Source organism: Mobula hypostoma, chromosome 12, assembly GCF_963921235.1.
Source record: "Mobula hypostoma chromosome 12, sMobHyp1.1, whole genome shotgun sequence".
Taxonomy (NCBI): domain Eukaryota; kingdom Metazoa; phylum Chordata; class Chondrichthyes; order Myliobatiformes; family Myliobatidae; genus Mobula; species Mobula hypostoma.
Genome location: NC_086108.1, coordinates 60506590 through 60527360, shown reverse-complemented (window position 1 = coordinate 60527360; position 20771 = coordinate 60506590). Strand labels below are relative to the sequence as shown.

At 42.9% G+C, this 20771-nt stretch overlaps 1 protein-coding gene across 2 annotated transcripts; it reads right to left on the bottom strand.

The window, feature by feature from the left end:
• Window positions 1–83: 83 nt before the first annotated feature.
• magoh (mago homolog, exon junction complex subunit) lies at window positions 84–19723 on the bottom strand. 2 transcript variants are annotated; one of them, XM_063064232.1, is made up of 6 exons: window positions 19581–19723; window positions 13015–13073; window positions 12665–12775; window positions 7796–7921; window positions 4193–4275; window positions 84–939 (listed from the first exon to the last, which is right to left on the bottom strand). In XM_063064232.1, the coding sequence occupies exons 1-6, from the start codon at window positions 19696–19698 to the stop codon at window positions 840–842; spliced, it is 597 nt and encodes a 198-aa protein (XP_062920302.1). In that variant the 5' UTR covers window positions 19699–19723; the 3' UTR covers window positions 84–839. The 2 variants fall into 2 exon arrangements, with proteins under 2 accessions (XP_062920302.1, XP_062920303.1); XM_063064233.1 differs by lacking the exon at window positions 7796–7921.
• Between the last annotated feature and the right edge of the window lie 1048 nt (window positions 19724–20771).

The window sequence follows — 20771 nt, the reverse complement described above, 5'->3', positions numbered from 1 at the left end:
CTAAAAATACTATGGAGGGAAAAAAATTCTTAGAAGTATAAGGTATTGTGGAGATAAATAGAAAAGAAACTAATCAAAATAAGTATTCTTCAAGATTTTAATTATTCCTATCATATTGACAAACATCCAGCCAGAGCAATCATATTCTTTCTGCTGACAGACATTCCTGATGTTGATCCGGTGTTGCTGGTAAGGCAAAGCATCTTCAGTAATGGAAATTGCAGGAAGTGGACCCAATCCTTTCAATCAGGAGTATTTTTTAAAAATATAAAAAAACATACAATTGTCTGCAGTTAAAATGATACCCAACCTCTAATCTTGGCTTCATACTATCCTCTAACCACAAAACTGTATAAAGACTCGGGTGGCATGTTTCATAAAAGCTGTTATATACTCCAAAACAGCTTTTTTGTTTTGGATTAACAAAACAAATGCTATCTTTGTTAGTATTTGCTAACAAATGCTTTCTTGATTAATAAAATTATTTAAAGGTCTGGACAAAAATATGTTGGCTTGCCTGCTGAGGTGTCATTGAACCTTTAGAGATACATTATGAAATAGCAATACCGTTTAGTGACTTCTTTAATTCTTTAAAAGCGAACTTCCAGCAGCAAACAAATGTAAATGACATTTATTTTAATATAAAAAGTAATAGTTTATAAAGATGGAATTATTTATATTCACATTAAAAAAAATTACCAAATCCACAATCCACATTAGACAAAGTTAGTTCCTGTAACAAAGAGTCACCCCAAGCCAATTATTACTATCCCTTATTTCCCCAACCACCCACTTCAATCCATCCCCAAATCCATCTTCCTTGTGTGGACATCAAATTCTTAGATGGGCTTGATCTTGAAATGTAGCCCGATGAGACTGAAAACTAGGCATTTCAAGTCCTGTACCAGGTAGTAGAATACTCGAAGACCCTCCGGATCCCTAGAAGTAAACATATATTTTGTTCCATTTAAGAAAAGCATTGCCAGTAGAATAACTTAAAACAAACTAGCAGATTTCTACCTAATGTTCTGTGCAAAGGTAAAATATATCTTCTAAATTATCAGTTATTTATTCCATCAGATCACGTCCTCTTCTTTCTCAAAAATACTGACTTATTCTGGAATGCATGATTGAAGGCACTGACTTCTTTCTCTGCATCTCATTAAAGCCCCCATCCTTCAAATGCTTATTTTAACTTAATCAACTATTTACATGACAAGCCTAAACATGTCTTAGATGTAGGAGCTTTTTCTTTAAAAAGTGGTGTTAATAATGAATTTTCTATAGAATGATGGAGGAGCGATCAATAACAAGCAACCCTACCATTTTGGTTACTGCCCGCCAGAGAAAGCAGGATCTCCCAGTGGCCACACATTTTAATTCCACGTCCCATTCCCATTCTGATATGTCTATCCACGGCCTCCTCTACTGTAAAGATGAAGCCACACTCAGGTTGGAGGAACAACACCTTATATTCCGTCTGGGTAGCCTCCAACCTGATGGCATGAACACTGACTTCTCTAACTTCCGCTAATGCCCCACCTCCCCCTTGTACCCCATCCGTTATTTATTTATATACACACATTCTTTTTCCTCTCTCTCCTTTTTCTCCCTCTGTCCCTCTCACTACACCCCTTGCCCATCCTCTAGGCTTCCCCCCTCCCCCTTTTCCTTCTCCCTGGGCCTCCTGTCCCATGATCCTCTCATATCCCTTTTGCCAATCAACTGTCCAGCTCTTGGCTCCATCCCTCCCCCTCCTGTCTTCTCCTATCATTTCAGATCTCCCCCTCTCCCTCCCACTTCCAAATCTCTTACTAGCTCTTCTTTCAGTTAGTCCTGACGAAGGGTCTTGGCCCGAAACGTCGACTGTACCTCTTCCTAGAGATGCTGCCTGGCCTGTTGCGTTCACCAGCAACTTTTATGTGTGTTGCTTTAAATTCCAGCATTTGCAGACTTCCTCGTGTTTGCATTTTGGTTACTGACTTGTTTTAGAATAGTGGTTCCTAAAGTGGGCAATCCAAGTTTCTCAGGAGGCTGCCAATCAGTAGCAAGGGGAGGGGATTAATTTAAGAAACGAATTACTTTGAACACAAGCTCAATGTTTTCAATCAACATTGGGGTAGGTGAGATTCATTTCCTTTGGAGAGATTGGGTTAAATCGAGCCACAGCAACAATGTGATGACGTAAGCAGCATCACTAGAGAGCAGCAAATCCATTGCCAAAGTTGCATGTGGCAGCAGAAACAGGATTGGTTGGTATTAACATAACCAGGGAAGTTGATGAGATTATGGACCAGTGCAGGGACAGGAGGGAGAGAGACAGTAAGAGAGGGGAAGGCTGTAATTACATACTAAAGGTATGATTTTGTCACTAAAAGACTCTGAAAAGGAACAGGGGTGACAGGGGTTGTGGGGTACAATCAGAGGCCCCGGTGCAAGAGGCTGTGATGGCTTGCATGCTTCATACAACATTTCAATGCTCATTGCTAAATCTGGAATGCCTCATTCAATTGGAGAAGATCTAATTCTGTCAGCAGTAAGGGAGGTGCTGAGTACGGTTTTGCATAAGTCAACAGCCCAAATAATTAAAGTGATTCTGGTCAGTGACAACTCAGTTAAGAGACAAATAGATGGAATATCTGAGAATGGGAAGACACATTGTGCAACGTACCTAGGACAACAGAATTTGCTCTGCAATTGGAAGAGTCAATTTAATAAGGAATGAATCTTTGCTTCTTGGATATGCTCACTTCATTAAAGATGAAGAGTTGCTATTTTCAAGGGGATGTCAAAGGGGACATTCCACACACCAACATTCTTGCTTGTACAACAGATGAAGCACTGATGACAGGAGCCAGCTTGGGGTTATTACTTTCTTGAAAAAAAAAGCTGTACCCAATGTATTTACCACTTATGAGGTAATTCACAGAGAACACCTTGCTGCAAAAAAAATCTAAGTAATCAGCCACACAAATTATTAAATACTGTTATCACAGCGGTAAATAAAATCAAGTCCCATGCTTTCAATTCTTAACCATTTTGAGAGCTTTGTATTGAGAATGATAAACAGTTTGAAGGTTTGCTATTGCACACAGAAGTCAGATGGCTCTCAAAAACTGCTGAGATACTTCATGCACACTTGAAACTGTGATAAAGTTATTTGAAGACTCAAATACTTAATTAAGTAATCAACTTAAGAATATTAGGCATGACGTTGTTTATTTGTCAGAATTATTTGCAGAGTATAATTAAATCAACTTTCAACTGCAAGGGAATGATGTGAATCTTATCAAAGTTAAATCAGTCATCTCTGCATTTCTGTCCAAGTTAACCATATTTAAGTGCAACATTAGCCATTGTGATCCTTGCCAATATTTGAGCCGATCTGAGTTGGAAGAGAAAGAAAGATGATGATCTTTAAGTGTACTGTGCCCACCTGGGTGAACTCCATAAAAACAAGTCAGAGAGATTGCAGGATCTTCCAAACTTCAGAATAGGTAATAATCCATTTCTTAACACTTGTAATGAACAATTAACAGGAAGGTTGGAAGAAGAATTCATCTTGCTACAAAATAACTGAGCTGAAGTCAAGGTTCAAAAAAATTATATCAAGACTCTTGGTGGCGTAAAAAAGACTCTGAACACTATCCTACACTGTGGAAAAAGGTCAAGATGTTCTTATTTAGTGAAGAGCAGTTTTAGTGCAGTTGCCCGACTTCTTTAAAAGCAATGAAACAGACTGCAAATTGCTAAACATGGGGATCTGAGACTCCATCTGAGTGACATTCAGTCTGATGGTCAGATGCTGATATCGCTGCACCTAGCTCATCCATCTCATTGAAACGTGAAAGAGTAATGAAGTAGTGAATAGTTGGACTAATAATATACACACTCAAATTGTTGATGAAATTTGTTTTTACTTTTCTTTGTAGCTTTAAATAGATTTGAATAATATTTTGAAATTATTTGTCACTGCTTTGAATTTACAGTTCCTAGTTTCTTTCAGTGCATCATAAATCAAAATTGTACAGTTTTTTTTATGCAATAGTCAGAAAGGGTGTAGGGGGCACTGGGAGTCAAGGAGGCTGTAACCCAAAAAGTTTAGGAACTTCTGTTTCCTCAATAAAGTAATACATTGTTGCCTATACCATTTTTAATAGATTTTCTCCAACCTTATCAAAGATACACTTACTTGGATTGGTTAACATCAATTAAAGAGCCAATCTTAGATGTTGTAAATGAAATATGTTCATCTCCTATTACAATTTCCAGTTCCTGTTATAAACAAAATATGAAAATGGACAATTATTTATGCATATTTCACAAGATCATTTTAATTGCTAAAGTTGGTTGATGTATTTCATTGGCCACTACGATAGTCACATGCAATCAATCAATATAGAAAAGATGCAGACATAATGGCTTTTTGAAACTGCAGAATTAAAGTGACAGTTGTTGCAACATTAATCCTGTATCCCAGTGCCATTATTACCTAAACTACCTGACTATTGAATTAATCGATATCTGTTTGCACTATATTCTCAAGGAGTCCCTTTCACAGACTCCTTTACTGATAAAAAAAAGTTTTTAAATATTAGATTTCAATATAAGGTTTCAATCATTCCAGTATTTATCTTGTACTGTGACCATCAGAAAAAGTACACAATGGAATCAAAATAATAAGCTGCATGAGCAGATTAACTCAATATTAGACCACAAGACATAGGAAGAGAATTAGGCCATTTGACCCACCAAGTCGGCTCTGCCACTCAACCAAGGCTGATTTATTCTCCCTCTCAATTCCATTGTCCTACCTTTTCCCCATAACCATACATGCCCTTAACTCTCCACTTTGAATATACCCCATTACTTGACCCCTACAGCCAGTGGCAATGAATTCCAGAGATTCACTACCCTCTGGCTAAGCATTGTGGCTCTATAGTGACAATTTAATATAATCTCCACTCTTACACTTACCTACTGCCTCGCACTACTAGGGAAATTTCAATTTAAACCAGAATCTCAGATCTCTAACCTCAGTTCATATTGTTTCTTGTTATCTTCAATAACTTGAACTGATAGTGCATCTTTAAAAAGTTCCAAATAACTTGGGTAACATAACAAAGCATGCAAGAAACTGGAGAGATGAAGAGAAATGCAGAAGTTTGGGGAACTAATTCCACAGACTATGAATCTTAGTTCAATGATTTGAGGACAAGAAAGCACATGCAGACCATCAAAAACAGGTATAAAGAGCAATCTGAAATTGAGGTGAAGCAACAGGATGGGTGCTCTGAGTAGATTTACATTTGTGGTGAGCACATTGTTGTAGTTAAACCTTAAAGTGGCAAAAGAAAAACACGCGCACAGATGGTCTGCAATGCAGTGAAGGTGTTACAGTTTATCACTAAGGAGTCTGACACATAGCATGGAGGTGAATTGTTACTTTCTCTCCCAACAGAAGAACACCAAGGCTAAATGTAGCAATCACACTCAATAACTCTTCCACCCCCACCGATGACCCCTTCTCCCGTCTTCAACCCTCCTCTTCTTCATGGACACCCCGCTCTGGTCTTCTGCCTGCTCTGGATCTCTTTATTGCCAACTGCCGACGGGACATCAACCGTCTCCACTTCACCGCACCTTGTCCCCATTCCAACCTCACTCCTTTGGAACGCTCTGCTCTCCACTCCCTCCGCACTAATCCTAACCTTATTATTAAACCCGCTGATGAGGGGGGTGCTGTTGTAGTCTGGCGTACTGACCTCTACCTTGCCGAGGCACAGCGACAACTCGCGGATACCTCCTCTTATTTACCCCTCGATCGTGACCCCACTAAGGAGCACCAGGCCATTGTCTCCCACACTATCAACGACTTTATCCGCTCAGGGGATCTCCCATCCACTGCTACCAACCTTATAGTTCCCACACCCCGCACTTCCCGTTTCTACCTCCTACCCAAGATCCACAAACCTGCCTGTCCTGGCCAACCTATTGTCTCAGCTTGCTCCTGCCCCACCGAACTCGTTTCTGCATACCTCGACACTGTTTTATCACCCCTTGTTCAATCCCTTCCGACCTATGTTCGTGACACTTCTCACGCTCTTAAACTTTTCGATGATTTTAAGTTCCCTGGCCCCGCCGCTTTATTTTCACCATGGATGTCCAGTCCTTATATACTTCCATCCCCCATCAGGAAGGTCTCAAAGCTCTACGCTTCTTTTTGGATTCCAGACCTAACCAGTTCCCCTCTACCACCACTCTGCTCCGTCTAGCGGTATTAGTCCTTACTCTTAATAATTTCTCCTTTTGCTCCTCCCATTTCCTCCAAACTAAAGGTGTAGCTATGGGCACCCGTATGGGTCCTAGCTATGCCTGCCTTTTTGTTGGGTTTGTGGAACAATCTATGTTCCGTGCCTATTCTGGTATCTGTCCCCCACTTTTCCTTCGCTACATCGACGACTGCATTGGCGCTGCTTCCTGCACGCATGCAGAACTCGTTGACTTTATTAACTTTGCCTCCAACTTTCACCCTGCCCTCAAGTTTACCTGGTCCATTTCCGACACCTCCCTCCCCTTTCTAGATCTTTCTGTCTCTGTCTCTGGAGACAGCTTATCCACTGATGTCTACTATAAGCCTACTGACTCTCACAGCTATCTGGACTATTCCTCTTCTCACCCTGTCTCTTGCAAAAACGCCATCCCCTTCTCGCAATTCCTCCGTCTCCGCCGCATCTGCTCTCAGGATGAGGCTTTTCATTCTAGGACGAGGGAGATGTCTTCATTTTTTAAAGAAAGGGGCTTCCCTTCCTCCACTATCAACTCTGCTCTTAAACGCATCTCCCCCATTTCACGTACATCTGCTCTCACTCCATCCTCCCACCACCCCACTAGGAATAGGGTTCCCCTGGTCCTCACCTACCACCCCACCAGCCTCCGGGTCCAACATATTATTCTCCGTAACTTCCGCCACCTCCAACGGGATCCCACCACTAAGCACATCTTTCCCTCCCCCCCTCTCTCTGCATTCCGCAGGGATCACTCCCTTCACAACTCCCTTGTCCATTCGTCCCCCCCATCCCTCCCCACTGATCTCCCTCCTGGCACTTATCCGTGTAAGCGGAACAAGTGCTACACATGCCCTTACACTTCCTCCCTTACCACCATTCAGGGCCCCAAACAGTCCTTCCAGGTGAGGCATCACTTCACCTGTGAGTCGACTGGGGTGATATACTGCGCCCGGTGCTCCCGATGTGGCCTTTTATATATTGGCGAGACCCGACGCAGACTGGGAGACCGCTTTGCTGAACACCTACGCTCTGTCCGCCAGAGAAAGCAGGATCTCCCAGTGGCCACACATTTTAATTCCACATCCCATTCCCATTCTGACATGTCTATCCACGGCCTCCTCTACTGTCAAGATGAAGCCACACTCAGGTTGGAGGAACAACACCTTATATTCTGTATGGGTAGCCTCCAACCTGATGGCATGAACATTGACTTCTCTAACTTCCGCTAGGCCCCACCTCCCCCTCGTACCCCAGCTGTTACTCATTTTTATGCACACATTCTTTCTCTCACTCTTTTTCTCCCTCTGTCCCTCTGAATATACCTCTTGCCCATCCTCTGGGTCACCCCCCCCCGTCTTTCTTCCCGGACCTCCTGTCCCATGATCCTCTCGTATCCCCTTTTGCCTATCACCTGTCCAGCTCTCGGCTCTATCCCTCCCCCTCCTGTCTTCTCCTATCATTTTGCATCTCCCCCTCCCCCTCCAGCTTTCAAATCCCTTACTCACTCTTCCTTCAGTTAGTCCTGACGAAGGGTCTCGGCCTGAAACGTCGACTGCGCCTCTTCCTATAGATGCTGCCTGGCCTGCTGCGTTCACCAGCAACTTTGATGTATGTTGGTTGACACTCAATAACTGATGTTAATAATGAACAAAGACTGTTGAACACATACCTTAATTGCAAATTATGCTATACCTGTACCTCTAGGAAACCATTGATCATGTGCTTTTAAATACCTTGTACGCCTGTACTGTATGTAGGATCCTTAAGGTCGTCATAGCTGGGGGAGGTAATGGGGATAATCTCCCACTACCTCTACCAGCCAGAGGGTAGTGAATCTCTGGAATTCATTGCCACTGGCTGTAGGGGTCAAGCAATTGGGTATATTCGAAGTGGAGGGTGAAATGCTTCCAATGGTGTGTGACTCAAATAACCTCTGACTACCAAGTCCAGCTTCAGACTCTCACGTGTGGCTCAGCTACTCAGCATGGTGGAACCGTTACTACTGACCAGAGAAGGGCCAAAAGCAGGTTACTGGCACCTTCAAACCAGTCGCTTTAGGCAGATGGGGTTCATCAACTGAGGTTAGCAGTTCATCTAGAAGGAAATTTCTTACCTCAAACCTCCGTTGCCTTGTGACTATACCCACTCATGAGGAAGGTTTCAGAGTAAATCCTGAGGAAAAATCTGGGGCTGTATTCCTTAAGATAGTCCTACGTTAGTTCAACACTGACTGGCAACTCCTGCAATGCCGCTGATGCGTAACTGAATTTGGTCTCTGTGTTCCTTTGGATTCATCAGCTGCGTGGAAAGGGGGAGCATCCTACATGGGCAACAGCTTGTTCTTCATATGGTACTGCCCTGGCTTGCATATCATGTAGACACTGGGACACAACATCCATGGCTGACCCTAAACAACAGAGGGCCTCTACATCTTTGTATTATTTATGGTGGGACCCACTATAACAATCAAAATTGAGATAATTAGAAGTATGCTTGATATCATATTTAAAATGTTGCCTCTTAGATATAGATATTAATTGTATAAATTTATGGAGTTGTATTATAAAATATCAACAGTGCATTTTTGGTGGAGCCCAAAACATAATTGTTTCAGTTTTACTTATACTGATTTGGAAATTGTTGACTATCTGTCAGTCAAAGGACAACATCTACATAAAGCAGAAAACCAGCATAAGTGAAGGACGGATGAGGTTGCATGCAACTGATGCATGTCTAAAGGCCAACTTTAAAGCCATTGAGATGGTGTCAGTAGAAGCAAAAATAAATAAGTGAAATTGGAAGGAGAAAACACTGATTCATTATTGTCACACGTATCGAAAAAATTTTGTCCGCATGCCAACCATACTTAATAAAAAGAAAACAATGCCGAATACAGAATGTAGCAACTACAGATAAAATGCAGTGCAGGTAAACAAACAAAGTGAAAGGGCCACAAAGAGATAAATTGGGAAACCACAAATTCATCTTTGGCATATTCTGTTCACAAATCAAGTAATTGCAGGATAAAAGCAGTCCTCGAGTCTGATAGTACATGGATCATTGAAGAGTGGGCCAATGTTTAGTGCTAAATGCACAAATCATCATTGCTCTGAGAAGATTTCTGTGCATAAAGGACTTTTCATGATTTCAGTGCATTCCAAAGTGCTCTATGGAAGTTGATGTAGTTTAATGGTTTTACTCATTAAAAAAAAATCAATAATAGAATGCTGTTCGACAAAGCTGCATTAAAGCGTATCATGCAAAAGCTAAAAAAATTCCAGATTCTGGAACTAAACACAGAAAATATTGAGAATATTTAGTATGCAGGCAGCTTCTGATGAACTGACATTGATATGGAATAGTAACACAAAGCAGATGCTGCCTGGCATGCTGTTTTTATTTAACATAGCTCGTGTCTGATAAATTGACTAGCGGTGCATTTACAGCAATGCAGTCATCAATTATTTTTTCATATTTGGTTAGTTTTTAGGGAAGGAATAGAACATAGAATAGTACAGCACAGTACAGGCCCTTCAGCCCACAATGTTGTGCCGACCCTCAAACCCTTCTCCCATATAACCCCCCACCTAAAATTCCTCCTCACGACTCTTAAATTCTATCCCTCGAATGATGAAACCTAACACCCCATAAGCTTTCTTAACTACTCTATCCACCTGTGAGGCAACTTTCAGGGATCTGTGCACATGTACCCCCAGATCCCTCTGCTCCTCCACACTACCATGTATCCTGCCATTTACTTTATACTCTGTCATGGAGTTTGTCCTTCCAAAGTGTACCACCTCACACTTCTCCGGGTTGAACTCCATCTGCCACTTCCCAGCCTACTTCCGCATCCTATCAATGTCTCTCTGCAATCTTCAACAATCCTCTACACTATCTACACCACCACCAACCTTTGTGTCATCTGCAAACTTGCCAACCCACCCTTCTACCCCCATATCCAGGTAGTTAATAAAAATAATAAAAAGTAGAGGTCCTAGAACCGATCCTTGTGGGACACCACTACTCACAACCCTCCAATCTGAATGTACTCCCTCCACCACGACCCTCTGCCTTCTGCAGGCAAGCCAATTCTGAATCCACCTGGCCAAACTTCCCTGGATCCCATGCTATCTGACTTTCTGAATAAGCCTACCGTGTGGAACCTTGTCAAATGCCTGACTAAAATCCATGTAGATCACGTACACTGCACTACACTCATCTATATGCCTGGTCACCTCCTCAAAGAACTCTATCAGGCTTGTTAGACAGGATCTGTCCTTCACAAAGCCATGCTGACTGTCCCTGATCAGACCATGATTCTCTAAATGCCCACAGATCCTATCTCTAAGAATCTTTTCCAACAGCTTTCCCACCACAGACGTAAGGCTCACTGGTCTATAATTACCTCAACTATCCCTACTACCTTTTTTGAACAACGGGACAACATTCGCCTCCCTCCAATCCTCCGGTGCCATTCCCGTGGACAACGAGGACATAAAGATCCTAGCCAGAGGCTCAGCAATCTCTTCCCTCACCTTGTGGAGCAGCCTGGGGAATATTCCGTCAGGCCCCGGGGACTTATCTGTCCTAATGTATTTTAACAACTCCAACACCTCCTCTTTCTTAATATCAACATGCTCCAGAACATCAACCATACTCATATTGTCCTCACCGCCGTCAAGTTCCTTCTCATTGCTGAATACCGAAGAGAAGTATTCGTTGAGGACCTCGCTCACTTCCACAGCCTCCAGGCACATCTTCCCACCTTTATCTCTAATCGATCCCACCTTCACTCCTGTCATCCTTTTGTTCTTCACATAATTGAAGAATGCCTTGGTGTTTTCCTTTACCCTACTCGCTAAGGCCTTCTCATGCCCCCTTCTTGCTCTCCTCAGCCCCTTAAGTTCCTTTCTTGCTACCCTATATTCCTCAATAGACCCATCTGATCCTTGCTTCCTAAACCTCATGTATGCTGCCTTCTTCCACCTGACTAGATTTTCCACCTCACTTGTCAGTTGTCACCCATGGTTCCTTTACCCTACCATTCTTTATCTTCCTCACCGGGACAAATTTATCCCTAACATCCTGCAAGAGATCTCTAAACATTGACCACATGTCCATAGTACATTTCCCTGCAAAAACATCATCCCAATTCACACCGGCAAGTTCGAGCCTTATAGCCTCATAATTTGCCCTACCCCAATTAAAAATTTTCCAGTCCTCTCTCCTTTTCCATAATAATGCTAAAGGCCAAGGAGCGGTGGTCACTGTCCCCCAGATGCTCACCTACTGAGACATCTGTGACCTGACCCGGTTCATTACCTAATACTAGATCTTTTATGGCATTCCCCCTAGTCAGCCTGTCAACATACTGTGATAGGAATCCGTCCGGACACACTTAACAAACTCTACCCCGTCTAAACCATTGGAACTAATCAGGTGCCAATCAATAGTCATAGTCATACTTTATTAATCCCGGGGGAAATTGGTTTTCGTTACAGTTGCTCCATAAATAATAAATAGTAATAGAACCATAAATAGTTAAATAGTAATATGTAAATTATGCCAGGAAATAAGTCCAGGACCAGCCTATTGGCTCAGGGTGTCTGACCCTCCAAGGGAGGAGTTGTAAAGTTTGATGGCCACAGGCAGGAATGACTTCCTATGACGCTCAGTGCTGCATCTCGGTGGAATGAGTCTCTGGCTGAATGTACTCCTGTGCCCACCAAGTACATTATGTAGTGGATGAGAAACATTGACCAAGATGGCATGCAACTTAGACAGCATCCTCTTTTCAGACACCACCGTGAGAGAGTCCATTTTCATCCCCACAACATCACGGGCCTTAAAAATGAATTTGTTGATTCTGTTGGTGTCTGCCACCCTCAGCCTGCTGCCCCAGCACACAACAGCAAACATGAGAGCACTGGCCAATATTAGGGAAGTTAAAGTCATCCATGATAACAACCCTGTTATTTTTGCACCTTTCCAAAATCTGCCTCCCAATCTGCTCCCTGGTATCTCTGCTGCTACCAGGGGGCCTATAGAATACTCCCAATAGAGTAACTGCTCCCTTCCTTTTCCTGACTTCCACCCATACTGACTCAAAAGAGGATCCTGCTACATTACCCACCCTTTCTGTAGCTGTAACAGTATCCCTGACCAGTAATGCCACCCCTCCTCCCCTTCCCCCACTCTCTATCCCTTTTAAAGTACTGAAATCCAGGAATATTGAATCTACATAAAAAATCCCAGGTCCAATTTACATACTAGATTTGATCAGTTTATTGAGCTTATGCAAACAGAAAAGCATCATATTTTCATAACAGTTGTCAAGCAGATTTTTTTGATAGCATAAAAAAGGGACTGACCTGTCGCCCTACTCGATCAGGTGGAGGCCACAAAGCATCATCTTCTTTTGTGATTTCACTATCTTCTATGATTCGCTTCAGCTCTTCCATTACACTTTTATGGACATATGCCTATCAAAATAAGAATTATATGAACAGCTATCAGAATTATCAGAACACAGTAATATATGTATTAAAATGCCTATCACAAGAAAATAAATTCTAAAACATTCAAAATTACTTTTCATCAAATTTAAGTTAAATCTCAGAAAAAAATTACAATTTTACTATCTAAGTAACTAGTTCAGAATTTAACTGCCACAAATTATGGATTTTCTCCAACTCAAAAGACAAGTTTTAAATATACTTACTTCTTTTCTAATCATAACATCATTTTTGTAATTGCTGTTGTTTGCATATCTGAGTTTACCTGTCAGAAAACATACATATTTTATTATTCCCCAGAGGTCAATAAAACTATAATTCACATCTTAAATCATTTACATTTCTCTGATTACTATTAACGCACATCCTCTATATTGAAGTGCATTCCTAAGTTACCAACATTGTAAGTTTAAACATAAAGAACAGACAACACACAAGATGCTGCAGATACTGGAAATCCAGGGTAACACACACAAAACGCTGGGGGAGCTCAGCATGTCAGGCAACACCTATGGAAATGAATACAGTGTCAATGTTTCAGACTCCTGAAAAGGTAGTGGGGGAGCGGAAGGAGTACAAGCTGGCAGATGATAGTTGAAGCCAGCTGAGGGGAAAGTAGGTGGGTGGGGAGGACGGATGAAATGAGAAGCTGGCAGTTGATACCAATTACCAGAAGTTATAGAAAGCAATGTTCATCCCATCAAGTTGAAGGCTACCCATACAAACATTGAGGTGTTGCTCCGCCAACCAGACAGTGGCCTCCAACTTCCGGTAATTTCTTCCCCCATCTCTGTTTTGCCACTCCACATTCTGGCTCCCCTCTCAGCCCTTCTCTGCTCCTCGCCTATCACCTCCCTCACATATCCCTCCCCCTTCTCTTTCTCCCACTGTCCACTGGTCCAGCATTTTGGGTGTGTTACTCTGTACTTATAGCTGCTGCAGAATCTTCTTTGTTGTCTGTTCTCTTATATTTAAATTTCTCCCATATCCTATCAGATTCCATCTTGTTCGGCCCTTCACCTGTTCCACCTGCCACATCCCAGCTTCTTTCTTATACCGCTCTTCCTCCCACCCTCCTTCCCCTCACCTGGCTTCACCTATCACCTACCAACTTGTACTACTTCCTCCCCCGCCCGACCTTCATATTTGGGCTTCATCCCCATCCTGATAAAGAAAAAAGAATATTGTGTCTGTAATATATTGAATTTAAAATGTATTAACCTAAACACTGTAGCTATCACTTGAAAAAAATGAAAATAGTTGATGCAGTTAACTGCAGTTGCAATAAAGCCCTGAAATGTCGATCCTTCTCCCCAGCATCAATCTCCCTCCCATCAGTTTCAGCTCTATGCCTGAAGGGCAACACTCCTCCTTGCTGCATATTTTAAAAACAGAATATCTATTCACAAGTTTGGTTCCAAGGTTGTCAAGCCAAGGAGTGGTAGTGGGGACAAGCTCACACTACCTAAAAGTGCTCCTCACGGCATGCGCCTCAAATAGCCTCTGACAACCAAGTCCTACTCCTGGCCTTCTCGTGTGGCTTAGCCTCTAAACCCGGCAGAGCTGTTTCTACTGACTGGAGAAGGGGCAAAGGCGGGTCCTGGCGCCTTAAAACCAATGCTTTGGGTAGATGGAGCTCGTCAGCCTCGGAAGGTAATCCATCTAAGAGAGGGGAAACTCTGATTTCAAACCACCGCTGCCTTGCAGCCATACCCACTCATGGGAAAGGCTTCAGGAGTAAACCTGAGGACAAATCCGGAGCTGGAGTCCCTAAGGCAGTCCGACGTAGCTTTCAACCTCGCTCTGGCAACTCCTGCGACGACACTGGTGCCAAGCTGCATCAGCCCTTGCCCTTCCCTTGGACAACATCGGTGTCATGGAGAGGGGAGACTTGCTGCATGGGCAACTGCCAGTCTTCCATACAACCTTGCCCAGGCCTGCGCCCTGGAGAGGACACTCCAGCATTGCCTCACAACACAGACTGAAGCAAGACTTTCCAGGCGCAGATCCGTGGTCTCGCAAGACTAACGGATGCCACCAATTCACAAGTTCGCATTAAATTACAAAAATGTTTAACAGCAAATTTACTGATTGTCACTCTCTGCCATGAATGGTCCCATGCCCAGCTGCAAAAGGAGGAAGGTTGGCATGGGGCTAGCAACCCCATCCTGTAAAAAACACAGCGCTACAGAAACACCAACAGAAGCCTCATCCCTGGGAGAGTAAGTATTTTATCAAGAAGATGGCTCAGACCTAGGATAATATGAAAGACTGTCCCAGGACAGAGGGCTCTGGCGAGTTGCTGTCAGCAGCCTATGCCCCAGTAAGGGTGATGGGCTTTAGGACCTATGCCCATTTTCAGTCGGTATTCACCAAAGCTTCAATTCCAAACAAGTCTTTCAAAAAGTTATCAGAGAAAACCCCTTTACACCACTGAAATAACCCAGACAATGACCACCCATCTTCTTCACTTCAATGGTCATTTCTTTAAAAGGAAGGTAAAAGCTGAATTCAGAACTGATAATTTTTGTAATTTTGTGTTTTACTATTTATTGTTATGTTTATTATTTAGTGTTTCGTTTGTATGTTATGATTGCACTGCTCCTGGGAAACGCTGTCTCATTCTGCCCTGCAGAGCTAATGTACGGTTAGAATGACAATAAAGTTTTTTTGAATCTTTGAATCTTGAAAAATTGTGAGAGCAAGGAAAGATGAATTCGATCGCAGATTTTGACACAAGTATAAGCACAGCTACAAGGCAGTGGATCTGAGGAGCCACAAGTATCCAATGTCTTACACCACTGATATACTTTAGAAATCTTCCTCAGCTTGGAACAAAAAGCAACATTCTGACCACTGATCCACATTCAAGTTCAAGTTTGCCATCTGACTGTACATATACTGTATCCAAACAAAACAATGCTCCTCTGGACCATGGTGCACCCACAAAACATGCATCACACACAGCACATATAGAAATCTATAGCACATTATAGGCCCTTCGGCCCACAATGTAGCCTACTCGAGAAACTGCCTAGAATTACCCTACTGCAGAGCCCTCTGTTTTTCTAAGATCCATGTACCCATCTAAGAATCCCTTAAAAGACCGTATTGTATCCGCCTCTACGACCATCACCGGCGATGCATTCCACACACCCACCTCTCTGTCTGGAAAAACTTATCCCTGACATCCCCCGTACCTATTTCTCAGCACCTTAAAACAGGGGCCCTCAACCGTTTTCGTACTGCGGACCAGTTTAATATTGACAATATTCTTGCGGACCGGCCGACTGGGGCAGGGGGGGGGGTGGGTAGGGTTGCCAACGGACAAGAGTAGCAGTCAAATACGTTGAGTTTACCCCAAGAAAGACTACAATGACCATGAAGCCTTGTGCGGGCACCAGTACGCACCCCTACCAATTTTTTTTCTCCCTCTCTCCCTTCTTCTACAAATCGTTTTCGGTGATTTTGTTTGGGCGGGGTGGGGGGTGTTAATCACGACCGGAATATAGGTGATAAGTGGCTAATACACTCAATTTCGTTTCTAAAAGGGTTTTTCTAACGAATTTAATATTAAACACAGCACATATTTTCCACGCATGAATATAGTGATAAGTCAATTATCAGGGGAGCTTCAAGTAAGTGTTGAACGAACTTCCAGTAGAAGTGGCAGAAGCAAGTTCGATATTATCATTTAAAGAAAAATTGGATAGGTATATGGACAGGAAAGGAATGGGGGGTTATGGGCTGAGTGTAGGTCGGTGGAACTAGGTGAGAGTAGCGTTCGGCACGGACTAGAAGGACAGAGATGGCCTGTTTCCGTGCTGTAATTATTATATGGTTATATAAGTAAGTCAATAGCATCATAACATTTTAAGTAACGTTTGGATATTAAACACACAGCACATATTTTCTCCGTATGAACATATAAAGTCATTACAACACACCAATATCGCTGAATCAGTGGGAGCCCTGGGCTTGTTTCCCTGCAACAAGACGGTCCTATCGAGGGGTGATGGGAGACAGCGATTCTCGAAGGGGGGTCCTTATGTCCAGTCTATTCCGCAATTTAGTTTTCGTTGCATTCAATGCAGAAAACTCCGTTTTGCAGAAAAATGTTGGAAATGAAAGCTACATTTTCAGTGCTTTCGTGGCTATCTCAGGATATTTAGCCTTGACTTTGATCCAGAATGCCGGCAGAGATGTTATGTCAAACATACTTCTCAGCCGGGCGTCATTTGCAAGCTCGAGGAGTTGATCTCCTTCCCGCGCTGACATGGATGACGTGTGCGTAATGACCTCACATGCGTTCAAATTCAATAGTGCATGACAGGGAATGAGGAAAGGTGCAGCTGAGTCATATCACCAAATCATATCGTTTCCTCACGGCCCAGTAGCACATGCTTTACGGCCTGGTACCAGTCCGCGGCCCGGTGGTTGGGGACTGCTGCATTAAAACAATGCCCCCTCGTGTTAGCCATTTCATCCCTGAGAAAAAGCCTCCGGCTATCCACACTATGTCTCTCATTATGAAACAAAATATTATACTAAAAGTAAATTAATAAAATATAATTCAAAATGCATGTAGTACAGCGTAGCACTAGTAAACAGTATGGTAAACAGCTCACTGTCCTAGTGGTGGCAGGTTATGCAGGGTATTCATTAGTCTCACAGCCTGAGGGAAGAAGCTGTTACCCAGTCTGGCAGATGTGGTAGAGGTCAGCTGTACCGCCTTCCTGACAGTAGTAGGTCAAAGAGATTGTGGTATGGGTCCTCAACAATACTTTGGGCAATCCTCCCAATAAATGTCACAAATGGGGGGGGGGGGTTTGAGGAGAAGACCTTTATTATCCTCTCGCCAGTTTTTACTGTCCTCTGTAGGCCTTGCAGCTTCCGTACCATTTACATAACAAACACCCCCTCCAAAAAAAAGTTTAGATGGAAAAGAAACAGGAGCTTTTCTAGCTGACCTTCCCTGAAGACTTTGCAAAATAATTCAAGTTTTCAGCCTAGTAATATTGTTGCATCTTGAAAAGTTGCACATTCTAAACAACTTCAAGATTTTCTACCTTCCTTTTGCAGCAGTGCAGGAAAACTAAGGCATTGCCAACACATTGATAAGAGAAAGTAAGATCCAAGTTGAGGATGAAATATAAAAGCAGAGTTAAAGCTTCAAAGGTTGGCGAGGTAATTGTAATATCCTAGAGGCTTAAAAAAGACAAATATTGAGTTTGTCTATAGGGAAGAAAATAAACGGTCTGAAGGGCAAGAAACTTCCAAGACCTAATAGCCCACATCCTGGACTTTAAGATGACCACTAAAGAGAGATTGGCCATTGTTTATGTTCAATGGGACCCAGATCTGACTGTACACTTATCAATGAAAACCAAAATGCACGGCCAGGAAGTAATGAGGACAAATATGTTATCCTTTATTATGAGAGGACTTGAAAATAGAACCAAGGAAGTCCTATTGTAACTGTAGAGGACCTTGACAGGACTACTGTGTACAACTCCTTATCCAAGGATGCACTTGTCATTGAAAACATACAACAGAGATTCACTAGACTGGTTTACCAGATGAGGAGTCTAGAACTGCACACTCTACAACAGGGGTCCTCAACCTTTTTTATACCATGGACCAGAACCATTAAGCAAGGAGTCTGTGGATTCCAGGTTGGACACCCCTACACTGGAAGTTCATACAAAAGTCTGAAAGGGCATAACATTCTATATGTAGGGAGTTCATTTCCCCAGGCTGTGGAGTTTGGGGTTCTGGGGGGGGGGGGGTGGAAGCAATAAAGTGGAAAAAAGGAGTGGAATTGAAATTGAAGCAAGTATGGGAACATTGAACAAAATTACCCAGTGCAGTCCCTTTGGCCCAAAATGTTGTGCCGACCTTTTAACCTACTCCAGGATCATTCTAACACTTCCCTCCCACATAGGCACATGGATAAAGGAGAAATGGATGGCTAGCTTTGTTCTACTGTGAACGTCTGCAAGAAAATGAATCCCGGGGTAGTATATGGTGACATATACGTACTTTGATAATAAATTTACTTTGAACCAAGTTACTTAAATATCCCAATATCCCTAATGTATCTGACTCTACCACCACCTGTCTAACCAGAGTTTTAAAGAGATGCAACATTACCTTGAACTCAGTCTTCCAACTAATCACACCATCAACTTGCATGCCAGCTTTTGAGAGGTCTATGGACGTGGAAGCCAAGAACCCTCCATTCATCCACACTATTAAGAATCCTGCCATTAACCCTGTACTCCTTCAAGTTCGACCTTCTAAAGTGTATCACTTGACACTTTCCTGCATTGAAATCCATCTGCCACCTCTCAGCACAGCTCTGCGTCCTATCAATATCCCGTTGTAAACTACACCACCAATCTCCATGTCCTCTGCAAACTTTACCACCCCTGCACTTGCTTATCCAAGTAGGAAGGTAAAACACTAGTATGGATCAACTGGGCCTAAGGATCTGTTCTCGTGCTGTACGCCTGCCTCGGTGGAAACCCTCAGGAGAGCGGAGGGAGATGGACCAACGCCGCTCTGGAGGGTGACCTGACCCACGCTGGGACGCCGACTGTTTACTCCTTTCCAGGTCTGCTGAATTCCTCCAGTATTTTGTGTGAGAAGCTCAGAAGCGGTCTGCCTGACCAGGCGGCTGCACGGCGGGGCAGGCCAGGCCAGGCCAGGCCTGTCACTCACACCGGCTCCCACTTCACCCCACCGTACGCCACCTCTAGGCACGACTTACCATCCGGCCTGAACTCAAACTCCAAAAACTCGTGGCCGAATTTTCCCTTGTGCCCCACATAATAACGAAGATAGAAATCACTCGACATGCCGCCCTCGCTGAGGCCGCCCCGCCGCATCGGACGCCGCCAATTGTCACAGCTACGCTGTGTTGCGTCACACGCACGAAAACGTCATACGTCAATCATATATGGGGCGTGAGGAGTTCTCTGGGAGTACGTTGTCTGTAAAGGAATGTTTAGTTTCCTGAAGATAGAACTGGGTTTAAGAACTTTTCTTTCTAATGAAATGTGTTTTTTTTCAGTAAAGTATCGCTGATATATACCTACAGCAATCAACTTGCACACAACATTTCCTCATAACAGCAATGTGCAAATGACCCACTAATGTATTGGAGGAACGATGAAGGCCAGAGCCCTGTATTCACTGCTGTTCTCTTCAGAGAACTTGGGGGCCAAAAAGTTTGTAACGCTACTGTAGCATCAGAATTTTTTTTAAAAAGCATCTTGAAAAAAAAGCATCTGTTGTAGCATAGCATATATACATTATCTTTTTCCTTCTGCTAATGTCTCTGGAGTTAGTGGAGACGAATTTGAATCCAGAACTCCAGCTCTGAAATGTTGGAGGAATTCAGTCATAAACATGGAAAGAGCCCCTTCAGCTCACCAAGTCTGGCCATTGTGCATCCATTTTTGCTAATTAAAATGGGTATGCAATGAATAAATTAATTACATTATCACATTTTATTTTCCCCACATTCCCAACAATTCCACCCTGCTCCTTCCGGATTCTATCACTCACCTGCACACAAGGGGCAATTTACAGTGGCCTATTAGCTTTCACCTGGAAAGTGGGTGGTAACTGGAGCACCTGTACTACAATGACGTCAATGGTCTTTGTCTTACCACCTGTTCATCACACATATGTATTTAACAGTAATAATTATTACATACTGTTAATATAATGTGTGCAGGGTAACAAAAGCAGCACAGCAGCATCGGGAGAGTACCTGAATCAGCTGCTAAACAGCAAACAATGTCACGTGTTCAGCCTCCACCTACAATGTTGTGTCTTGATTAAAAAGGTTGCAGTACATTGTATTTGTAGTTTGTCAGATTGAAATAGTTCTGATAACACAGACAGAAGTTAACTAGGGTAATATTCTGTGTTGTCAGGCAGATGCTAGTTTGCC